The sequence below is a fragment of the Myxocyprinus asiaticus genome, chromosome 7, assembly GCF_019703515.2.
Source record: "Myxocyprinus asiaticus isolate MX2 ecotype Aquarium Trade chromosome 7, UBuf_Myxa_2, whole genome shotgun sequence".
NCBI lineage: Eukaryota > Metazoa > Chordata > Actinopteri > Cypriniformes > Catostomidae > Myxocyprinus > Myxocyprinus asiaticus.
In genome coordinates, this window is record NC_059350.1 from 34524002 (window position 1) to 34545774 (window position 21773).

Genomic DNA, 21773 nt, shown 5'->3' on the forward strand with positions numbered 1-21773 from the left:
ATAACTCATTTATCTCTGCTGGAGAGTAGTACACTGTATGTTTTCAGATTTTTATATTGGTTGAATGTTTTTATGTGCAGCAATATTCAGAAGCAGCTCAGCTGTATGATAAAGGCCAGTATTATGACAAAGCTACCTTTGTTGCAAAAACTGGTAATAAAACTTCACACCTCAGTAAACAAGAGCATGCATCACTGATGCGAGCATGTGCACTATGTGCCATAGAAACAGAACTGTGATTTTTAACTGAACATTTTCAGGGCAAAGGTGGGCAACCTCCTGCCCCATGTGACCTCCCCAAAGTTTCACCTACAGTATGCTAAGGCAAAGGAGGCTGATGGCAATTATGTATCAAAACAATACAAAAACTTCCATCTCCTCATAAACACCAACTTAATATTATGGATTGACAGATCTTAAACCACCTTCAAGACTCCTTGTAAATAAGACCTTGTTTACATCTATGACCGGTCATCCACTGTTGTTCATATCCTGAATTGCCATCAATGTTCCAAACTCTGTGTGTTTGTGTATATAAAGAGGCAGCAATGGCCTATGAAAGTGCACGAGACTGGGAAAATGTAATTTGTATTCTACATGGAGCATCTTAACATCCCTGAGGAGGCTGTCTGTATCGTACAAGAAACTCATCCCATCGAAGGAGCCAAGATGGTGGCCAGGTCAGTACAGAGTTTAAATGCATTCCCTATTGAATGCAGTTGTTTAGAATAAATGTTAGCCAGTGGGATTTAGTGGACTTCTGAAGTGAGAGTAGGCAAAGTCTTTCTTTCGATCTGGGTTGTTGTTTTTTCTTTGTCTAAAATAAATTCATGTACCAGTTACATTTGATGTTTACACAGTTTCTGGGATGATATGGAATGGGATTTTACCTCACAGTTAGGACTATCAATACTAAAATACTACAAGTATATTCAATACTATAATATTTACAGTATATTATAATTAGTGCTGTCAGTCGATTACAATTAATAATCGTGATTAATTGCATGTTTTTTGTAGTTAATCACGATTAATCACAGACTTTAAAATTGCTGAAATTTGACTCTAAATATACTTATTTTCCTGTCAAAATGTAATTATTTCCTTTTTAGGAAAGAAATAGAACAATATGTAACAATATAATGCTTTTTTAACATTTTCCATACAAAGCCTTTCACAGTATAAAGATAGAAATGCACTAAAATAGCACCAATTCAAGTAACATTAAACATTTCCCAAAGTCTAAGTGGGAGTTTGACTAATTGAAAGAACTGGTCCCCACATAGTTTGCATTTTCATTGCAATTGTTATCAAATCTCTTAAACTCTCATCCTCCACAATATTAATCTGCCAGCAGAATGTGGCTATCCGCTTTGTTACAGCAATCGTGATGCTGCGTTCATGATTCGTGTCAGGGCATTAGCGTCAAGCGCTGCTCTGAACTCCACATGAAAAGCGCTTGCAGACAAAAACGTCTCATTCGGCGTTTTGGTAATAGTTAAGATTTGCCGTGCTTCTGTGGTGATTAAAATGCTTGACTACTTACTTGATTTCTGTCACAAGTTCCATCTAGGCTTTTTTTGTACAACAAATAATGTTAAGAGCTCCTTTCCCCATGACTTTATCACTGACACTGAATCACTTTTGTGTGTGTTGTGATGTGTGTGTCAGTGTAATGACTTCAGGTGGACACATCGCAAAGGTTACACTCTTCGAACCAGTGTTTATGCTGGTTTATGTTGTATTAATGGTGAATGCTTTAATCGTGATTAAGAAAAATTAGCGCATTCAACTTTTTAATTAATTGCATGCGTTAACGCCTTAATTTTGACAGCTCTAATAATAATACTGATTACTTATTAAATCCAAGTCACATCAATGCCCCATCAAGTTTATGGCTTTTTAAACATTTTTAATATTTCAATTCTGCAATTATACTGTTTGTCTAGCTTTAATTTGTTACTACTGCCTGTTGATTGCCAATTATTTATCGTCATCTTCTTTTCGGATCATTAGTCAACACTTGCTCAGTAAACACCGTAGGTGTCATGGAGGTCGCAGGCACAGAGGTGCATCTTTAATTTAATTGAACTTTGTGCTCACTTAAAACCGTCTCATTCACAAGATCATCATTTCATTCATGATCTGTTCACATTTAGATGTGACTGAAATTTGTGATGTCCGAGGGTGAGCTCTTTTCTTTGTAAAGCCTGTCCATTTCTACAAGTTTGACCAATTCATGCTGATTTGCCAACTGGTTTGAAAATAATACAGTAGGCAGGCATCACACTATTTATAGGGATGTTAACCAGTCACAGCAAAATAGAGGAACTGCATTTTTTCATGTCACTCTGCCATTATTTTGAAAAGTTACAAATAAATCACAATGCTAATTCTATCTTATACAAGAAAAGAATATGTTGATTTTCTAACATTTTTCTACACTATGTTCATAATGTTTTGATACAGTTATATGTTCATGTATACAGGTTCAGAGGCAACAATAGAGGAGTATAGCACTGTATTTTTAGGGAGAAAAGAATCATCTTCAGGCTGGAAAGTTCTTTCAGAAGTGTGGCCAGTACAGCAGAGTACAAGGCCTGTGTGTGCTGTTTGTGTAAACCCATTGCTCTCTTTCCCTCTCATGCCTGAGTGCACTCTCTGTCTTTCACTTTTCGTCACACGTGGTTGCCCGTCTCTCTTTGCTCATTATCTCTAGAGGGGATTCTTTACACAACTGACTGTGCTAATTATCTCTGTCATTAAATGCTTATTAATAGATTTTTTTTGTTCAGTTCTCTCTCTCTATCTCTCTCACACGCTGTATCTGTCTATACACACACAGGCGCTGAAGCACTTTTTGAAATGCCCTACCTCGGATGACATTTTGGCCATAGAGATGGCCATTGAGATGGTGAGTAATGCTACAGAGCAACCGATTCACTCTTTATTAAACTTTTACACTCTTTATTCTCATTATTTGACCTCATTTATTAAAAATAGTTATGCACAATATTGCTGACCATAATCGATCGATATTAGGGATTTTAATTATCGCCATTGGTTGATATTGAACATGATAATAGGAGGGCTTATTTTTTTCTAATTCTAACAATATACTCTTTTCTATGGCAGATTTCAAAAAACTTCTTTATGAAGTTCTCATACCGGAATTCACTTGTAGCATTGTTTTTTTTTTGTTTTTTTTATTGTTTATATCTATCTATCTATCTATATATATATATATATATATATATATATATATATATTTATATATAGATTGTAGTAGTTATATTGTTAATAACATGAAAAGAATTATAATGAACTGTAATCTGTTTCGGTACAAATTACCATATCGATGCTCTAATCAGAAATAGTGTGCTTGGTAAGAATCATAATGATGTAGACAGGTGATTATTTAGTGTAGCAATAATTGCTGAAAATTATTGTTACGATGAAGATGATGATGACATTTTTTATGACTCTGCTTAACAGGTAGGGGAGGCAAAAGATGAAGCTCTAACCAATCAGCTTATTGATTACCTGTTGGGGGAAAGTGACGGAATGCCAAAGGTAATAAAATATAACCCATATCTTACTAGCAGAGAGCTGTACATGTAAAACATTGGGTGTAAATATCAAGGAAAGTTAGATTCTTTCACAATGAATGACCCCCTTAAATGGATTAGTTCACCCAAAAATGAAAATTCTCTCATCATTTACTCACCTTCATGCTATTCCAGATGTACATGACTTTCTTTCTTCTGCTGAACACAAACGAAGATTTTTAGAAAAATATCTCAGCTTTGCAGGTCCTTACAATGCAAGTGAATGGTGGCCAGAACTTTAGGTCCATAAAGCATATAAAGGCAGCATAACAGTTATTCATAAGACCTCAGTGGTTAAATCCATATCTTCTGAAGCTATATTATATGTGTGGGTAAGAAAAAGATCAATATTTAAGTTCTTTTTTACTATAAATTGTTCTCCCTGCCCAGTAGGTGGTGATATGCACAAAGAATGTGAATCACCAAAAACAAAAGAAGAATGTGAAAGGGACAGTAAAAGTGGAGATTGATAGTAAAAAAGGACTCAACCCTCCTATTGCGTTCAAGTCATTTTTGACCCGGTAGAGGTAAATCATAATTTTTAAATACCACTTCGTTTTTTGTACAGGAACCAAACTTTGTGAGTTTGTCAAGACTACTTAAATGAACATAATTATTTTTTTTCTTCAGATTTTAAGAATAAATTATTTAAGAGAGATAACCATTTTTGCACATCAGTTGTGGCTTTACACATGATATTATGCCGATATTTTGCACATTTATGAATTCAATTTTTAACTTACATTTAGCCTCTTTCCCATACTCTCACACAATTTTTTGATCTCAAAATCGGACTGCATCTTGTCTGCAAACATGCACACACATACACATAAAGTCTCACACATAGAACTGACAAAACAAACAGTTCATTACTATATCAAAAGAAAAACTGGCTAAAGGGAGGTGTGGGAAGAGCAAAAGTTCAAGCATACACAGTCTGAATAAGGGTTGAAGGAAGAAAAGTCCACATTTTACTCTGCCGCCCTCTACAGACTGATCTGATAATGAATCAGCTTGCAGCATAATCACACATTAACATTCAGCAGCCCGTGTATTTAAAATACATTTTGTTTAAAAACAATGTATACAAGTACAGATGTTGTATAGTTGTGTTGTATAATTATTTTTATGTTGTTTGTTTGGAAAAAATATTTATTTGGTTGCGTAGATTTTGACTACTGGGTTGTTTTTCAGCAGTAATGAGTAATTAATTAATATGGAAGTAATTTAGGGGATTTACTAGAAATTATCATTTTAAATATTTATATACATTTTATGCAATGTTATACTGAAATGAAATTTCATATAAACCTTGATAAAAAATATATCTTCACATGTATCATACTGGTTTATCTGTAGTTAATGTATATTTTGAAATGTTTTTTAATAAAAAAAAACTGACATCCTACATAACATTTATATTTTTCAGTTAACATGCAAAAAATATAGATCTTTTTACATATATGAACAGCTAAGAAATTAACAATGAATTACAATATGGTTTTTGATGAAAACAATTGTATTATGAATGTTTTATAAGCTTAAAACTCCACCGGGTCAAAACTGACCTGCAAATGCAAAAGGTGTATGCAGATTTTGAACGCAATAGGAGGGTTAAATATTGATCTGTTTCTCACCCACACCTATCACATCGCTTTAAGGGTCAAGAGGAATTAAAGAGTTCAATCTTCCATGTTTGTGTACATTAACTTTAACTCCTAGAACTTTAACTTTACGAAAATGTCCAAAGAAAACCCTTTATTGAAGCTAAGCTGCAAAATTGTCTTGTTAAAAAAATCTTTGTTAGTGTATTTACAACATTTACACATTAATGATAACTATTCGATGCCTGTGTTCAGCAACTTGACCTGAAAAAAAGGGGAAAATATGTTTATATATATATATATATATATATATATATATATATATATATATATATATATATATATATATATATATATATATATACACACAGTTGTGCTCAAAAGTTTGCATACCCTTGGAGAATTGGTAATATATGTACCATTTTTAAAGAAAACATGAGTGAGCAGGCAAAACACATTTCTTTTATTTCTTATGGGATTCATATTCAACTGTAGGTTATAACAGAATGGCACAATCATAAAACAAAACATGGCAACAAAGAAAAAAATTAAATGACCCCTGTTCAAAAGACTGCATACCCTTAGTTCTTAATACTGTGTATTGCCCCCTTTAGCATCAATGACAGCGTGCAATCTTTTGTAATAATTGTCTATGAGGCCCCAAATTCTTGCAGGTGGTATAGCTGCCCATTCGTCTTGGCAAAATGCCTCCAGGTCATGCAAAGTCTTTGGTTGTCTTGCATGAACCGCACGTTTGAAATCTCCCCATAGTGGCTCGATGATATTAAGGTCAGGAGACTGTGATGGCCACTCCAGAATCTTCAACTTTTTCTGCTGTAACCACTGGAGGGTCAACTTGGCCTTGTGCTTAGGGTCATTATCATGCTGGAAAGTCCAAGAGCGTCCCATGCGCAGCTTTCGTGCAGAAGAATGCAAATTGTCTGCCAGTATTTTCTGATAACATGCTGCATTCATCTTGCCATAAATTTTCACAAGATTCCCCGTGCCTTTAGAGCTCACACACCCCCAAAACATCAGTGAGCCACCACCATGCTTCACAGTGGGGATGGTATTCTTTTCACTATAGGCCTTGTTGACCCCTCTCCAAACATAGCGCTTATGGTTGTGACCATAAAGCTCTATTTTGGTCACGTCACTCCAAATAACAGTGTGCCAGAAGCTGTGAGGCATGTCAAGGTGTTGTTGGGCATATTGTAACTGGGCTTTTTTGTGGCATTGGTGCAGTAAAGGCTTTTTTCTGGCAACTCGACCATGCAGCTCATTTTTGTTCAAGTATCGTTGTATTGTGCTCCTTGAAACAACCACACCGTCTTTTTCCAGAGCTGCCTGTATTTCTCCTGAGGTTACCTGTGGGTTTTTCTTTGTATCCCAAACAATTTTTCTGGCAGTTGTGGCTGAAATCTTTCTTGGTCTACCTGACCTTGGCTTGGTATCAAGAGATCCCCAAATTTTCCACTTCTTAATAAGTGATTGAACAGTACTGACTGGCATTTCCAAGGCTTTGGATATCTTTTTATATCCTTTTCCATCTTTATAAAGTTCCATTACCATGTTACGCAGGTCTTTTGACAGTTCTTTTCTGCTCCCCATGGCTCAGGATCTAGCCTGCTCAGTGCATCCACGTGAGAGCTAACAAACTCATTGACTATTTGTACACAGGCACTAACTGCAATTTAAAAAGCCACAGGTGTGGGAAATTAACCTTTAATTGCCATTTAAACCTGTGTGTGTCACCTTGTGTGTCTGTAACAAGGCCAAACATTCAAGGGTATGTAAACTTTTGATCAGGACCATTTGGGTGATTTCTGTTATCATTATGATTTAAAAAGGAGCCAAACAACTATGTGATGATAAATGGCTTCATATGATCACTATCCTTAAATAAAAGACAGTTTTTTTGCATGATCAGTCATATTTTCAAAATCAATGCCAAAATTTCACAATTTCTGCCAGGGTATGCAAACTTTTGAGCACAACTGCATATATTGATATCATTAAAAAAAATTGTGGAGGTCAACGATAGTGGATTTTGGCAATACCGATACGATAACGAAGGCAGTGGAAATGCTTATAACCGATTAAATGGCTGTTACATTTAAAATCGATTTATAGAATGTTAAAAAAACTTAATCTTAATCTTCCCTTACTATGACAGACACAGACATGGAGGCTACAAGAGTCCAAAATTAATAAAACCCCAGATGCAGTTTATTGTGCATTTCACTAAAAGAAGTTTGAAATTAAAAATATAAAACAATAGACAATACTTTGAAAATGAAGAGAACAATGTATTTGAACACTTTCTGGTTGTCAGACTTAGTGGAAAATGTCCAAAGTTAATGTTATGATCAAAACCTGTGCTTACTCTGCTAGGACTCCTTATTTTGGGACTGTTATTTTGAAATGACGGAGACTTGGCTCCGTTACAGTGCTCTATATTTAAGTATTTATCAAATGAAGCTTTTTATAGCCTATTTATTAACCAGATTAAGGATATATATATATATATATATATATATATATATATATACACGTATGTATATATACACATATATATATATATATATATACGTATATTTACATGTATTTGATCAGATTAGGTTTTTTATTATTATTCACAAGATATGAAGTTGGAAACGTGACGTATGACAGGGCACAATTCCATATAGTCAAATGTTTCCTCTCAGTTCTTTGGTTCAGTTTAGAACACTTCATTTTTATCTAATCAAAACATTCACATTTGCATTGAAGTGAGGATAAAAATATGAATTAATGTTGTCAATCAGTTGATATAGCTGTACAATCCTCCTGTACCGGCCACAGAGGAATAAAAAAAAACTTGCTGGCAACTATCGGCATAGATTTTTGCCGATAACCGAAGTTCCAAAAAGCAACTATCGGCACTGATTAATCTGTAAAACCGATATATCGGTCTACCTGTAATGACCACCACTGTGTAGTAACGCTATGTGAAAGCAATAAGCCACTCATGGCTGTGCTCTACAGTGATTCTACCATGGGTAATGGGTGTTCTTAAGCATGAGACAAAGCCTTAACTGGTGTAAAATCACTGTAATGCTCAGCCTTGAGTGACTTTTTGGTTTTATCATATTGTTGTTGCCGTTGTTTAATAAAAGGCAACATATGTTCAATAAATCGCTACATGAATTAATAGTAATAATCGGAATAAACAATTCTTCATGCAAAGTAGTGTTGTTCATTAGCCTAATAGTAGGCAATGTACAGTGGCTGAGCAATATACAGTAGCAACTTGGCACATTCATTTACAGTATAATGTGTAGTCAGAGATGTGCATTTGCTGGGATTTTACAATGACTTTAAACATAACTCGTCCTTTTACCCCCAACCAGATGAATCACCCCTTCTTCTGCTCCATCACTGCTCCGGGACTTCAGAATTTACAAATTGAGCACTGGATATGACCCCTTTAAACTAGTTTATTAAATCAGGAGCCACATGTGGATTATTTACTGGCCCCAAGCAGCTCAATTATTGCCCTTTATTTTATCAGATACCATCAGCTTTTGAACGAAGAGAACGAGTGTTCTCTTTTGAAAGTGTGGCATTGGACCTTTTAAGTCGTGCCGAAACAGATCTTTTGAGTACTTGGAATTATGCACATTTGTGTATCTTTTTTTTTTTTTTTTTTTTGCTTCCATTCTCTGGTTGGATTCTTGTATCATCTCTCACTCATCCTATCTTCATCCCTCTCTCTTGCGTGTCACTGTGTGTGTGTAGTCTCTTGCCATGTGTAGCTCATTAAATCTGTTTATACTTCTTGTGGTGACCCAACAAAAGCAACTTGTGCTCTGTGTGTGTCTGTGTGCATTTGTGAAGTGTGTATGTTTTCAGTAGAGTTCATCTGCTTTTATACTTCATACAATGTCAGGCCCAAGTGAAACTAAACAAGAGCTTCGGCATTATTGACTCTGTGTTTTTGTGTTGTTGTTATTGCTTGGGAATGGATTGATTCAGAGCAAATTATTTGCATAGATGTTGGGTAGTCTGTATCAATGTCTCAGTATTTGATGACATTGGTATATACTGTAGCATCAGCAGTGTGTTATCAGAGAAAATAGTTTTAACTAGATCAGTGGTTCTCAACTGGTTTTGGTTCAGGACCCCAGTTCTACATTGGACATCAAGTGAAGACCCAACACAGTACTGAAATTATTTATTGTACAAAATGTAACAATAATGTCCAACAATATCCAACATTATTAAGATCATGTAGGCTGAACAGGACAATTGACAATATTGTAAATTATTTTAAATGTCTCCTGAATTTCAATGGTTTCATGCTCTCAGCTGGCAAAAAGGAAATTTAGTCAAATCTTTTTTTTTACCTTGCATAGTTTTGTTCATGGATTTTGAGGATGAGAGCATGCCATGCAAAATGTCTATGTTGGCATTTGCATTTAGTATTGTTTTTTCCCTGCTATTTTGCACCACAACAGACCAGTACCATAAAACCACTGCACTAGATAATGTTAGTTGGCTCTACTCTTTCCTAGGATGCAAAATACCTATTCCGGTTGTACATGGCTCTCAAACAGTACCGAGAGGCAGGGAGAACTGCTATTATAATCACCAGGGAGGAGTAGACTGCAGGTCTGATTTTAGCTTTCCAGTCCTATTTGTTCAGTTATCCATGTACTATATGTGTTTTAATTAATGTATATGTGAATTCTTTGTTGCAGGAAACTACAGAAATGCCCATGATGTTTTGTTCAGCATGTACTCTGAGCTTCAAACACAGCAGATTAAGATCCCAGCAGAGATGGCCACAAACCTGATGATCCTGCACAGCTACATACTGGTGAATGTAGGAAGCACTTTTACCTAGACATGCCATTATGAGGTATACACTTGACCATATTTAAGATGATGCTTTTTCTTTGTGTTTCTCATGAGCAGACCCACATAAAATGTGCATGTTTTTCACATTTTTTGCACTGATTGAGAGGATTTCTGTAGAGTGCCTTTAAATATGGTGAAACATGTTGAACTTAGCTGAGAGTACACACTCTATTTATAGATGAATCAGGTTAGTCCAAAATATTCCAATTATTCATTATTTTAATATTTAATTTAATTACCCTTTATTTAAACAACATTTATTTATATTTCATATTTTTTATATTTACAGTGGCCCCCAAAAGTACTTTTCTAAGCTACATTTAAAAATGTATAAATCCTATTCCATTGGATGCAAAAAATAAAGGGAAAATTTACATTTATTATAAAAATGTTAGCACAGGTGCATTTTTTAAGCAAAACATTTCACTAAAAGAAGTTTGAAATTAAAAAATAAAACAATAGACAGTACTTTGAAAATGAAGAGAACAATGTTCACTGCTAGGACACCTGTGTGAAATTAAGGGCAAGCAGCTTCATAAATCAACCAAAAATGACCTCAGGACCAGCTGGTGAAAGTAATTGCAAAAATGGCTCAGAAAACTTTAGTTCTAAGAAAATATCTGATGTAATTTGTTTGCAGTATGATATTTATTATCTAATTCAATGAAATTGATATGTCCTTTTTTCAGGCTGCTGTATATTTATAATGCACATTTTAATCAGGAAAACTGAATAAACAAACATGCAAGGGGCAGAGGATGCATAGAATTCTGAAAACGTCAGATATTTTTGTTTTATGTGTGGAAATATTTTCAGTGCAGTTTCCGTGTGGGCAGAATTCACTGTGCGGTCAAGGTTTAGATGGTGTGTGTGTTTTTTTTTTTTTTATTTGTATGTATTTTTCAGATCCATGTTAAAAGAGGAGTTAATTTAAAGGGGGCACGAATGCTTATCCGTGTGTCCAACAACATCAGCAAATTCCCGTTCCGTGAGCCTCTCTATACACGTGCACACACAAACACACACACACTCCTATTTTCAGAGCTGTTATAACTGTCAGATCCACCTCTAATGTAGCATAAATCTCTCTCTCGCTCTCTCTCTCAAATCCAAATTCAAATAAGCTTTATTGGCATGACCATATACAATGTACAATGTTGCCAAAGCATTGAGTAATAAACATATTACAAACATAAAACAAAAAACATGTATATACAATAAAAACAAATGACAAAGTAAAATACAGAAAGCAATGAGAAAGGGAAGAAAAAAGAAAAAATAGCAGTCTCAATAGAGCTCTAATATCATGAGTGGTCAGCCTCTCTCCCTCATATGATGACAGGAGGACACATACTGCGCTACATACATACTCACACTCTCTCTCTCTCTCTCTCTCTCTCTCTCTCTCTCCCTTTTTCTCGCTCTCTCTCGATATCTATCTCTCTGATTGTGTATGTTTGTGTGTTTATGGCCTACAGACATTGTTCCCATCCTCACTTCAGCAGTTATTGAATGCCATCATGCTGGACTGAGGTACTCTGCCTTCAGTTTTGCCTCTATGCTGATGAGACCAGAATATCATAACAAGATTGATGTCAAATACAAGAGAAAGATTGAGGCCATGGTTCAGTAAGACACTCAGTATCTCTTCCCCCTTCTGTATTCTTCTTTCCTTATTCTTCCTGTCTATTTTTGCAAAAATCTGTCTTGTTCATTAGTTCATCATTTTAACCAACTATAAACAGGTTCATCTGTGTCTTGTACTAATAGGAGACATTATGTAAACTTCTTCAACATATTTATTTGCTTTTATATTATTCTTCAGTGAGGTATTTTATTAGGGCTTTCAAAATGTATGTGTTACAGTACAGTATAAGCAATTAAAAAAACATTACTTTTTTAAACAAAGTTAACACATTTATTTAATTAGACATACTAAATGGTTTATTCTGTTCTGTATGATTGCAAAAGATTAGTCAGAACCCATGAGTGAGACACACTGTCATTTGTACACACATTAATGAGAAGACCAACAGTGAACAGTCGGCCAGTGGACAAAACAACTTTACACATGCAAGTCCATAAAGTGTGGGGAAGTTGTTATATTGCACATTTTCAGTGTTTGCATTTTCCATCTTTGATGCAGTTTGAAAAAAATAGATTTTTTTGTGTGTGTATGAGTAATATGAATAAAGAGCACTGCTGCAGAAATATACCTGTCCAGTGTCTAGTTTTTACATATGCAGTGTTACTACTGAAATCATAATTTGTGCATATTTTTTCTTTTTTTTAAAAGGAACAGAATGCGTCAACAAAAAAAGATAAATAAATATTTTAATTGAATATAAAAAATGTTATATGAATATTTTTTTATCTATAAACTGCTTTAAGTGTGAAATGCCTCTGCTATTCTTTTTTTTTTTTTTTTTTCAGGGTGATCCCAAAGTTTTTTTTCTTCCATCAGTCGTCCAGATACCCCTGAGGTCAAAGAGGAAAGTTCGACCTGTCCCTACTGTGGCTTCAGCCTGCCTGTCTGTGAGCTGTTCTGTCCCAGCTGCAAAAACAATCTTCCCTACTGTATTGCAAGAGTGAGTACAAAAACAACTTAATACATCGCATCACTGCGCTGTAAACACAGGCAGCTCTTGCTCAGTGGAAACAACCTGCAGCTTTAGTTCTACAGTGCACCTCTTCCTCTGCCTGAATACCAGGCCCTGTTAAAACTACCTTTCTAGGTGCTATATTTCATTCTCGGCTCACTTTTGACTGTAATGAGAGTAATGACAATGAACTTGACTTGACCTCTTTGTGTGTATACACAGACATGCACAGTTACGCAGTCTGTCTGACTGATGTGTGTGTCATCCTTTGCAGGGTTGTCACTTGGTCAAGGATGACTGGTGTGTCTGCCCACACTGATTTCCTGGCTCTCTACTTGGAGTTCACACAGTGAGTCTCATTCATCCATGTGTCCATCCATGCATTCATCTGCCTACCCACCCACCCATCCCACCTATCTATTCACCAGGGTCAGAAATTAACCAGCTACTTTCAAAAATGATATTACAAAAATGCATTATTAAAGTAGTAAACATATTTACATTTGACCCTTTTATTTAAACAATATTTATATTTATTACAATTTATATTTTCTATATGCAGTGGCTCCAAAAATATTTGGACACTTCAGCCACACTTAACAGTATGAATGTCATTATATAAATTATAATGTGCATTATGTAACACAATATCAAACTATGTGGTATTAAGAAAAAAAGAACAGCACAAGGACACTTTTCGAAAAAAATATATTTAGCAAATATGTTTTAGTTGTTTTTAATTCTAAAACAATAAATATACAGTATTGTTCAAAATTAAGGCAAAGGTATTAGGACAAAAATGTTAGATATGTTAGTGAAACATGTCCATAGTTAATGTGATTAAGTACACCTGTGATAGTGTGATTACTCTGCGAAGGGATCTGTGTGAATGTAAGGGGGAATTGACTTCATAAAACTAAATAAAAATAAAAGGTCACTAAAACGACCTTGAGAGCAGTTGATTAAATGTAGTGAATTCCTCTGTTTTTTATGTTATTTAACATTTTAGATTATTTATATATATTTTTTTGTTCAAGGCCTATATAATTATAAAGGCAGACAAAGAAGGAGCATATTTTATCGCATCTCAGACGTAAAAATATACGTCACAGCAGTTGTTACAGAAGTGGTGTCATCATATGCACAATCTTTATAAAAAAAAAAAGATAAATCAATGTTGAAAACTGAACAAGATTGCATTTATTCTCCATTCTTCAAGTGTTAAAGGGATAGTTCACCCAAAAATGAAAATTCCCACATCATTTACTCACCCTCATGCCATCCCATTACTTTTTTTTTCTTCTGCTTAACACAAATTAAGATTAATAGAAGAATATCTACACTCTGTAGGTCATCACAATGCAGGTGAATGGGTACCAAAATTCTGAAGCTTCAAAAAGCATATTGTGATGAGGAGGAGGGCACGGCCGTGCTGTGACTACGCATGCTCGGCTAATCAGCCGAGGAGAGTGATGAATACAGTGGAATGCAGCAGTTTGGGAGAGAGAGAGCCACATGCAGCTGCAGTGTGTGAGTTTGTGTTTATGTTTTGTGTTTATGTTTTAATTTCTCATTAAACATTATTTTGATGGTTCGTCCGGTTCCCGCCTCCTCCTTTCCCAAACTTAACCCTTTGTTACACATATAAAGGCAGCAAAAAATCAATCCCCTCTTTCGCTTTCCTTTCATTTTCTTCTTTGTTTTTGGCAATTCGCATTCTCTGTGCATATCGCCACATACTAGGCAGAGAAGAAAATTTATAGTAAAAGGGACTTAAATATTGATCTGTAAATCACTCACACTGTCATATTGCTTCTGAAGATATTTATTTAACCATTGGATGCTTATGGATTAATTTTACACTGCCTTTATATGCTTTTGGGACATTCAGAATTTTGGTAACCATTCACTTGCATTGTTAGGACCTACAGAGATGAGATATTCTTCTAAAAATCTTATGCCATTCCAGAAAGTCATTCATATCTGGAATGGCATAAGGGTGAGTAAATGATGAGAGAATTTTCATTTTTGGGTGAACTGTCCCTTTAAATGTGCATGTCTCATCAGTTCAGGGACTGTAGTGCTTGTAAAAAGTGATAACATAAAGCGCCACCTAAACCTGCATACATGCATATATCAAGACTGTTTGGTTCTGTGTGTCAGAGTTCTTAATCTCGAACATCATCAAATCAGTGTGTTATCCATTTACCAATGATTATCTGCACAAGTATATGGCTCCTGCACATACTGACTACGTTAACATGGACACCAGAAAGTGGTTTATTACAAGAAAGCGGTTTATTTGTTTACATGCACTGAATAAGCGGTGTACTCTTTACTCCTGTATACATACAGCTCGGTCAGTAAGCAGCTTTCTCCACAGCAACGTAATTTCCCAGCGATGCTTGTTTAAGAGAGATTCTGAGGAGGACTTTGCTATTTTATTCCCTGTTGCTTTGCTTTATTTCCAGATATTCCAGAGTTGTTTGTAATGGTAACTTTCTATTACGACCTGCAGTGGAATTGTGTTTCCCTCTTACGTAAAACTCTGGTATTCCCCCAGTGTACCAACGCATTTACGTGAAAGTGAGGGACCGTTGATATTTTACATTAGTGCATATAAATAGGTATAGTTTATATGTATGTGCTTTTCCAATTGTACTCCCAGAAATGTTGATTTTTTTTTCACTTTGTTGACTTTTGTTTGTGGGCTCCATCCTCTGACATTTGTTATCCGGCGCATTCCTCAAAAACCTGTTGGAATGCCGCTTATGTGTTTACATGACCACATTAAGACGCATTCTCCGGGAGAAACCTGGGTGTGTAAAACTACTTTCTCTTAATTACTTAAACGGCGTAAGGAAATCTGCTTTCTTGTTTACATGACGTTTCAGAATGCTGCTTACTGCAAAAACCCTGGAATAAACTTTTTTCTTAAATGCATGTAAGCGTGGTCATTGTGAACAAGGAAAGGCTAATTTTCTCCTAATTGAATCGGAGGATAATAGAGAAAAAGGAAGAACACACCTTTTCTCTTTTTTCCATTTTAAATGTATTTTATGTAAAAAGAATGTCATTGTCATATGTGGGTTTATATTGTCAAAAAAAAAATGTTCTTCCTTAATTTTCATAATTAGTAAACTATAGCACTACAATTATCAAATTATCAGTATGTTTTTATTTTCAAAGTAAAGTTTATGAAAAACATATTTGTTTGTTGAGTGTGTGAGGTCACGTTGCACAGTAGTTTTGTTTTTCATGTTAACAAGTTAGTTACACTTAAAGTGTTATCTAAGATAAATAAAAAAAAGTCTGAATAATCTGGCCCCCAGAAGAAATCAGTTGAAGAGCCCTGTTGTAGACAATAGAAAGCTGTATAATCTGAAACAGGAATAATGAATAATATTAATTAAAATGTACTCCAGCAGATTGTGCAGTATTTACAGCTACTTATAGCTGATGTTGGTTTGATTATGTAACTGAATAAATAAGCGTAATTGTTCAGACTGAAATATCTCAATTAATTGATTCTATTCTATAACCTAAATGGACACACACTGTTATATGGCAAAAATAAATGCCCTCATAGAGGTAAAAATGCCCCTTCCAGGAGGCAAATATTGCCTCTTATAAAACAAACAAACAAAATTCTGACACCTCCATACATCTCTCCATCCATCCTTTGATTTTCTGTATTTGTATGTGTGTGTTTCAGGCTTTTAGAAACTGAATCAGTATGCCCCATGTGCTCTGAGAGTTTAAATGTCAGTGAGGTAAAGAAGGTGTCAGACTGCTCCATATATCTGCAACAGGACCATTCTTGCTGAGACAGAGAGAGCAAGAATGGACAAATGAAAGGGTAATGAAACATCTCTGCTTCTTTCACTTATACCTACACATATACCTACACAGAGCCAAATCAATAATAAAACAGATAGATCTGATCCTGAATGCTGGTTGGTAAATACAGCTTTGCAGCCGTGCTAAAATACATGATGTACAGTAATAACAGCTATGACGCAAAACACCTGTTCACCTAGCTACTGTGTTACTCAATGTGCAGCACACATAGAGAAAGAACACTTTATGTTATTGTTTACATGCCAGGGGCAATGCTTTTGCGTGTAAGTACCATCATGTACAGTGGCAAGAAAAAATATGTGAACCCTTTGAAATTACTTTCCTTTATGTGTACAGCTGAAGTCAGAAGTTTACATACACTTAGGTTGAAGTAATTAAATCTCATTTTTTAACCACTCCACAGATTTCATATTAGAAAGCTATAGTTTTGGCAAGTAGTTTAGGACATCTACTTTGTGCATAACAAGAGTAATTTTTCCAACAATTGTTTACAGACAGATTGTTTCACTTTTAATTGACTATATCACAATTCCAGTAGGTCAGATGTTTACATTCACTAAATTAACTGTGCCTTTAAACAGCTTGGAAAATTCCAGAAAATGATGTCAAGACTTTAGACAGTTAGCCAGTTAGCTTCTGATAGGAGGTGTACTGAATTGGAGGTGTACCTGTGGATGTATTTTAAGGCCTACCTTCAAACTCAGTGCCTCTTTGCTTGACATCATGGGAAAATCAAAAGAAATCAGCCAAGAAATTGTGGACCTCAACAAGTCTGGTTCATCCTTGGGAGCAATTTCCAAATGCCTGAAGGTACCACGTTCATCTGTACAAATAATAGTACACAAGTATAAACACCATGGGACCATGCAGCTATCATACCGCTCAGGAAGGAGACACATTCTGTCTCCTAGAGATGAACGTAGCTTGGTGCAAAAAGTGCAAATCAATCCCAGAACAACAGCAAAGGACCTTGTGAAGATGCTGGAGGAAATAGGTAGACAAGTATCTATATCCACAGAATCCTATATCGATATAACCTGAAAGGCTGCTCAGCAAGGAAGAAGCCACTGCTCCAAAACCACCATAAAAAAGCCAGACTACAGTCTGCAAGTGCACATGGGGACAAATATCTTACTTTTTGGAGAAATGTCCTCTGGTCTGATGAAACAAAAATTTAACTGTTTGGCCATAATGACCATTGTTATGTTTGGAGGAAAAAGGGTGAGGCCTGCAAGCCCATCCCAACTGTGAAGCATGGGGGTGGCAGCATCATGTTGTGGGGGTGCTTTGCTACAGGAGGGACTGGTGCACTTCACAAAATAGATGGCATTACGAGGAAGGAAAATTATGTGGATATACTGAAGCAACTTCTCAAGACATCAGCCAGGAAGTTTAAGCTCGGTCACAAATTGGTCTTCCAAATGGACAATGACCCCAAGCATACCTCCAAAGTTGTGGCAAAATGGCTTAAGGACAACAAAGTCAAGGTATTGGAGTGGCCATCGCAAAGCCCTGACCACAGTCCGATAGAAAATTTGTGGGCAGAACTGAAAAAGCGTGTGCGAGCAAGGAGGCCTGCAAAACTGATTCAGTTACACCAGTTCTGTCTGGAGGAATGGGCCAAAATTCCAGCAACTTATTGTGAGAAGCTTGACGAAGGCTACCCAAAACTGAAATACTGTAAATCATTCTCTCTAATATCATTCTGACATTTCACATTCTTTAAAATAAAGTAGTGATCCTAACAGACCTAAAACAGGGAATGTTTTCTATGATTAAATGTCAGGAATTGTGAAAAACTGAGTTCAAATGTATTTGGCTAAGGTGTATGTCTGACGTCATCTGTACATTTGTCTTAATATCTGGTTTGATCATTATCTAAGTTACAATAATGAACAAACACAATGTGTTTTAACTAATAACACAAATTATTGTATCGTTCTTATACATATAAAATACATTATTCAAACATTCACAGTGCAGTTTGGAAAAAGTATGTGAACCCCTAGGCTAATGATGTCATCACAAGCTAATTAGAGTAAGGAGTTGGCAAACCTGACATCCAATAAATGGAGATGATTTATAAAGATTTAGTGCTGTGGCTACTCACTAGATGTTGCCGTAAAGCCAAGATGACTCAAAGGGAACACTGCAGAATGCTCAGTGAGGTAAAAAAAGAACCCTAGGGTGACAGCTAAAGACTTGAAGGAATCATTGGAACTGGTTAACATCTCTGTTCATGAGTCTACAATATGGAAAACATTAAACAAGAAGGAAGCTGCTTCATTCAAACAAAAACATTGCTGCATGCCTTACATTTGCCAAAGACTATCACTATTCCACAGTGCTACTGGGAAAATGTTTTGTGGACTGATGAAACTAAGGTTCAATTGTTTTGGAAGAACATGCAGCAGTACGTATGGCATAAAAAGGGCACTGCATACCAACATCACCCCAACGGTGAAGTATGGTGGAGGGAGCATCATGATTTGGGGCTGCTTTGCTGCATCGGGCCCTGGACCGCTTACCATCAACGAGGGACAAATGAATTCATACGATTATCAAGATATCCTACAGGATAATGTCAGGGTGGCTGTACGTTAGCTGAAGCTCAGTAGAAGCTGGGTGTTTAAGCAAGACAATGACCCTAAACATCGTAGTAAATCTACAACAGAATTTTTTATTTTAACCTTCATCTCCTGAAGTTTAGCGGCGATTGCATCTTCTTCTAGTGCTTTTTTGTGACAGCAACGGCTCAAAATGTAAGTGTTGCCACCTTGTGGACCCACTAATTAGTGCAAATATCTCCAGGCACATGCGCATTCTGCGTGTTCAAAGACACACGGTTAGAAAAATCGGGCTATTCATGTTCAATGCTCTCGCACTCTGCTGATGACGAGATTTGCGTCACGCGTCCTGTACACTGATGCTCAGCGTTCACGTCTGACAGAAGCATACTTTGGGCTTTAACCCAATAGAGATGCTGTGGAATGACCTTCGAGAGCCGTTCACACCAGACACACCAGTTCTGTATGGAAGAATGATCCACAATTCCTTTTGAACGTTGTGCAAGTCTAATCCACAGCTACCAGAAATGCTTTGTTGAGGTTATTGCTGCCAAAGGAAGATCAACCATTTATTAAATCCAAGGGTTCTCTTACTTTTTCCACAGCACTCTGAATGTTTAATGCGATGTGTTCAATAAAGACATGAAAGATTATAATTGTTTGTGTGTTTTTAGCTTAAGCACATTGTGTTTGTCTATACTTTGATTTTGATGAAGATGAGATCACACTTTATGACCAATTAATGCAGAAAACCAGCTAATTCCAAAGAGTTCACATACCTTTTCTTGCCACTGTATATACAGTACATAATATAAAATTGCCTCTCATACCTTATCGTTTCGATATAGAATGTTCCAAAATGGATGTCTTTATATATAATCTCAAATGTAATTTATATCTCTTGTTTTCAGATGCACAGAGATTTGATGCTCTCAAATTTTATGAAATCTGATGATTAGTGATGGCGATTCATTGCAGAAGTTTGAGTGGGATCAGTATTGTATCATTTCAAGTTATGTCTGATATTCTTTTAATAAAAATATAAATCTGTTTTTATATGCATCAATCTTGCAGCAATTTACCATTCACTTGAATGAATTGTTTGATCTTAAAATGTATTATTTTACATAGTAAATATGTCCTTCATGTACAGTATACCCGTAGAGTTGCTCTAAATTATAAGTGTAAAGAGCTGTCTTGAAGGTGAAGTGTGGAATCAAGTACTTTTTGTGTGTGTGTGACAAAACAACATTGTCTCAACCAATGGCGTGAGTTTGGGGTGGGACTACCTGTTTGTCTGAACAGTGGAAAGTGTTTAAAAACATTATTTTTATATATCATTATTTTTGCAATTATGTTTTAAGAAATGACACACTGCACCATTAATGTAATTATTTGAATGGTTTGTTCTGCTGTTTTGTAGCCTGGTCACAAGAGTTCAGCACTGCAGTGTAAGCTAATGAAAAGAAGAAGACAGTTACTGTAATCTAACCACCCAAGTGCTGACATTAATTTTGAGCTGGGCTCTCTGTTCCAGTTGCATGTTGGCCTTAAATTTTATTACGAGCAGAACTAAAATTAAAAGTCGGGGGCTCTATCTTTTAAAGTGTAACTTCACTGCTTTTGACATTTAGAGCAAACAGTCTGCATTTGTTTAACAAGTTTTAGTGTATTAAAATAATTTGGAATTGTTATTATTGAGTCATATGTGGCCTGATTTATTTGCATTTTTGTAATGTGTGCCCAAACCAAGGAACACATCTGAAACTGTTTGGTATATCTATACTTTTTGTTCAGAGTGAAATACATGAATTAACATGCGTTATGAATTCATTGGTCCATACTTGTGTAGCTGAGGTGTCCTTATGTCCTTGGTCTGGCAGCCGTATCTATGTTGTTGTTTTTTTTGTTTTTTTGTTTTTTTTTTAGAAATGGTAGACATTCCAAATCAGGTCAAGCCTCTCAGGATACAATTTTATAATATTAAATATTACAGTGTGAATTAAAAATGTGTGCCCTTGCTTTGTCTTTGGGCATGGCGTCCAATCAGTTAGCTGCATTCTTCATTTATAATGGTCAAATATGACGAGCATTAGATTAATTGTTTCTTTTATTTCTGGACATATGGTGTGTGTGTGTGTGTGTGTGTGTGTGTGTGTGTGTGTGTGTGTGTGTGTGTGTGTGTGTGTGTGTGTGTGTGTGTGTGTTGTGTTGCCCTGTTGTAGGCATGAATGCTTGTCCCATATCTGGCAGAGCATCTGTCTTGTTTTGTAGTAGAGCAGACAGCATGTTGTGTAATTATCTTTTTATGAGAATGATAGTCATTTACTGTTATTTGTATTCTTTAAAGCCTCATACACTTGTAAAACTACCACATCTGACACAAGTTTGTGTGAGTCCTGTCTATGTGTGTGTGATAGAGGACTAACTGTGCATGACATGTTGCAGCAGTTGTATCTGAAATGCTGAGGTAAGTTTGTGTGTGTGTGTATAGGAGAGAGAGTTTGTGTGGGTATTCTCTGCAGCGTGCTGGCGTCATGCCACACTGTGAGCTGAATGGCTTCACAAATTCTGAAACACGCTTGTGTTTTATTTCCCAGTGGCCCTGTATCTCTTTTTACCTATGTCTTT

General features: G+C 35.8%; 1 protein-coding gene across 1 annotated transcript; it reads left to right on the top strand.

Moving 5' to 3' along the window:
• The first annotated feature begins 597 nt into the window (after window positions 1–597).
• On the top strand, window positions 598–21139 carry wdr19 (WD repeat domain 19). Its single transcript, XM_051702243.1, is given in 13 exon segments — window positions 598–680; window positions 2470–2581; window positions 2846–2914; window positions 3496–3573; window positions 9769–9865; window positions 9955–10079; window positions 11021–11102; window positions 11593–11743; window positions 12579–12702; window positions 12989–13029; window positions 13031–13063; window positions 16430–16573; window positions 20054–21139. Coding segments are annotated over 12 exon segments (1107 nt in total). The 3' UTR covers window positions 16542–16573; window positions 20054–21139.
• Window positions 21140–21773: the final 634 nt, after the last annotated feature.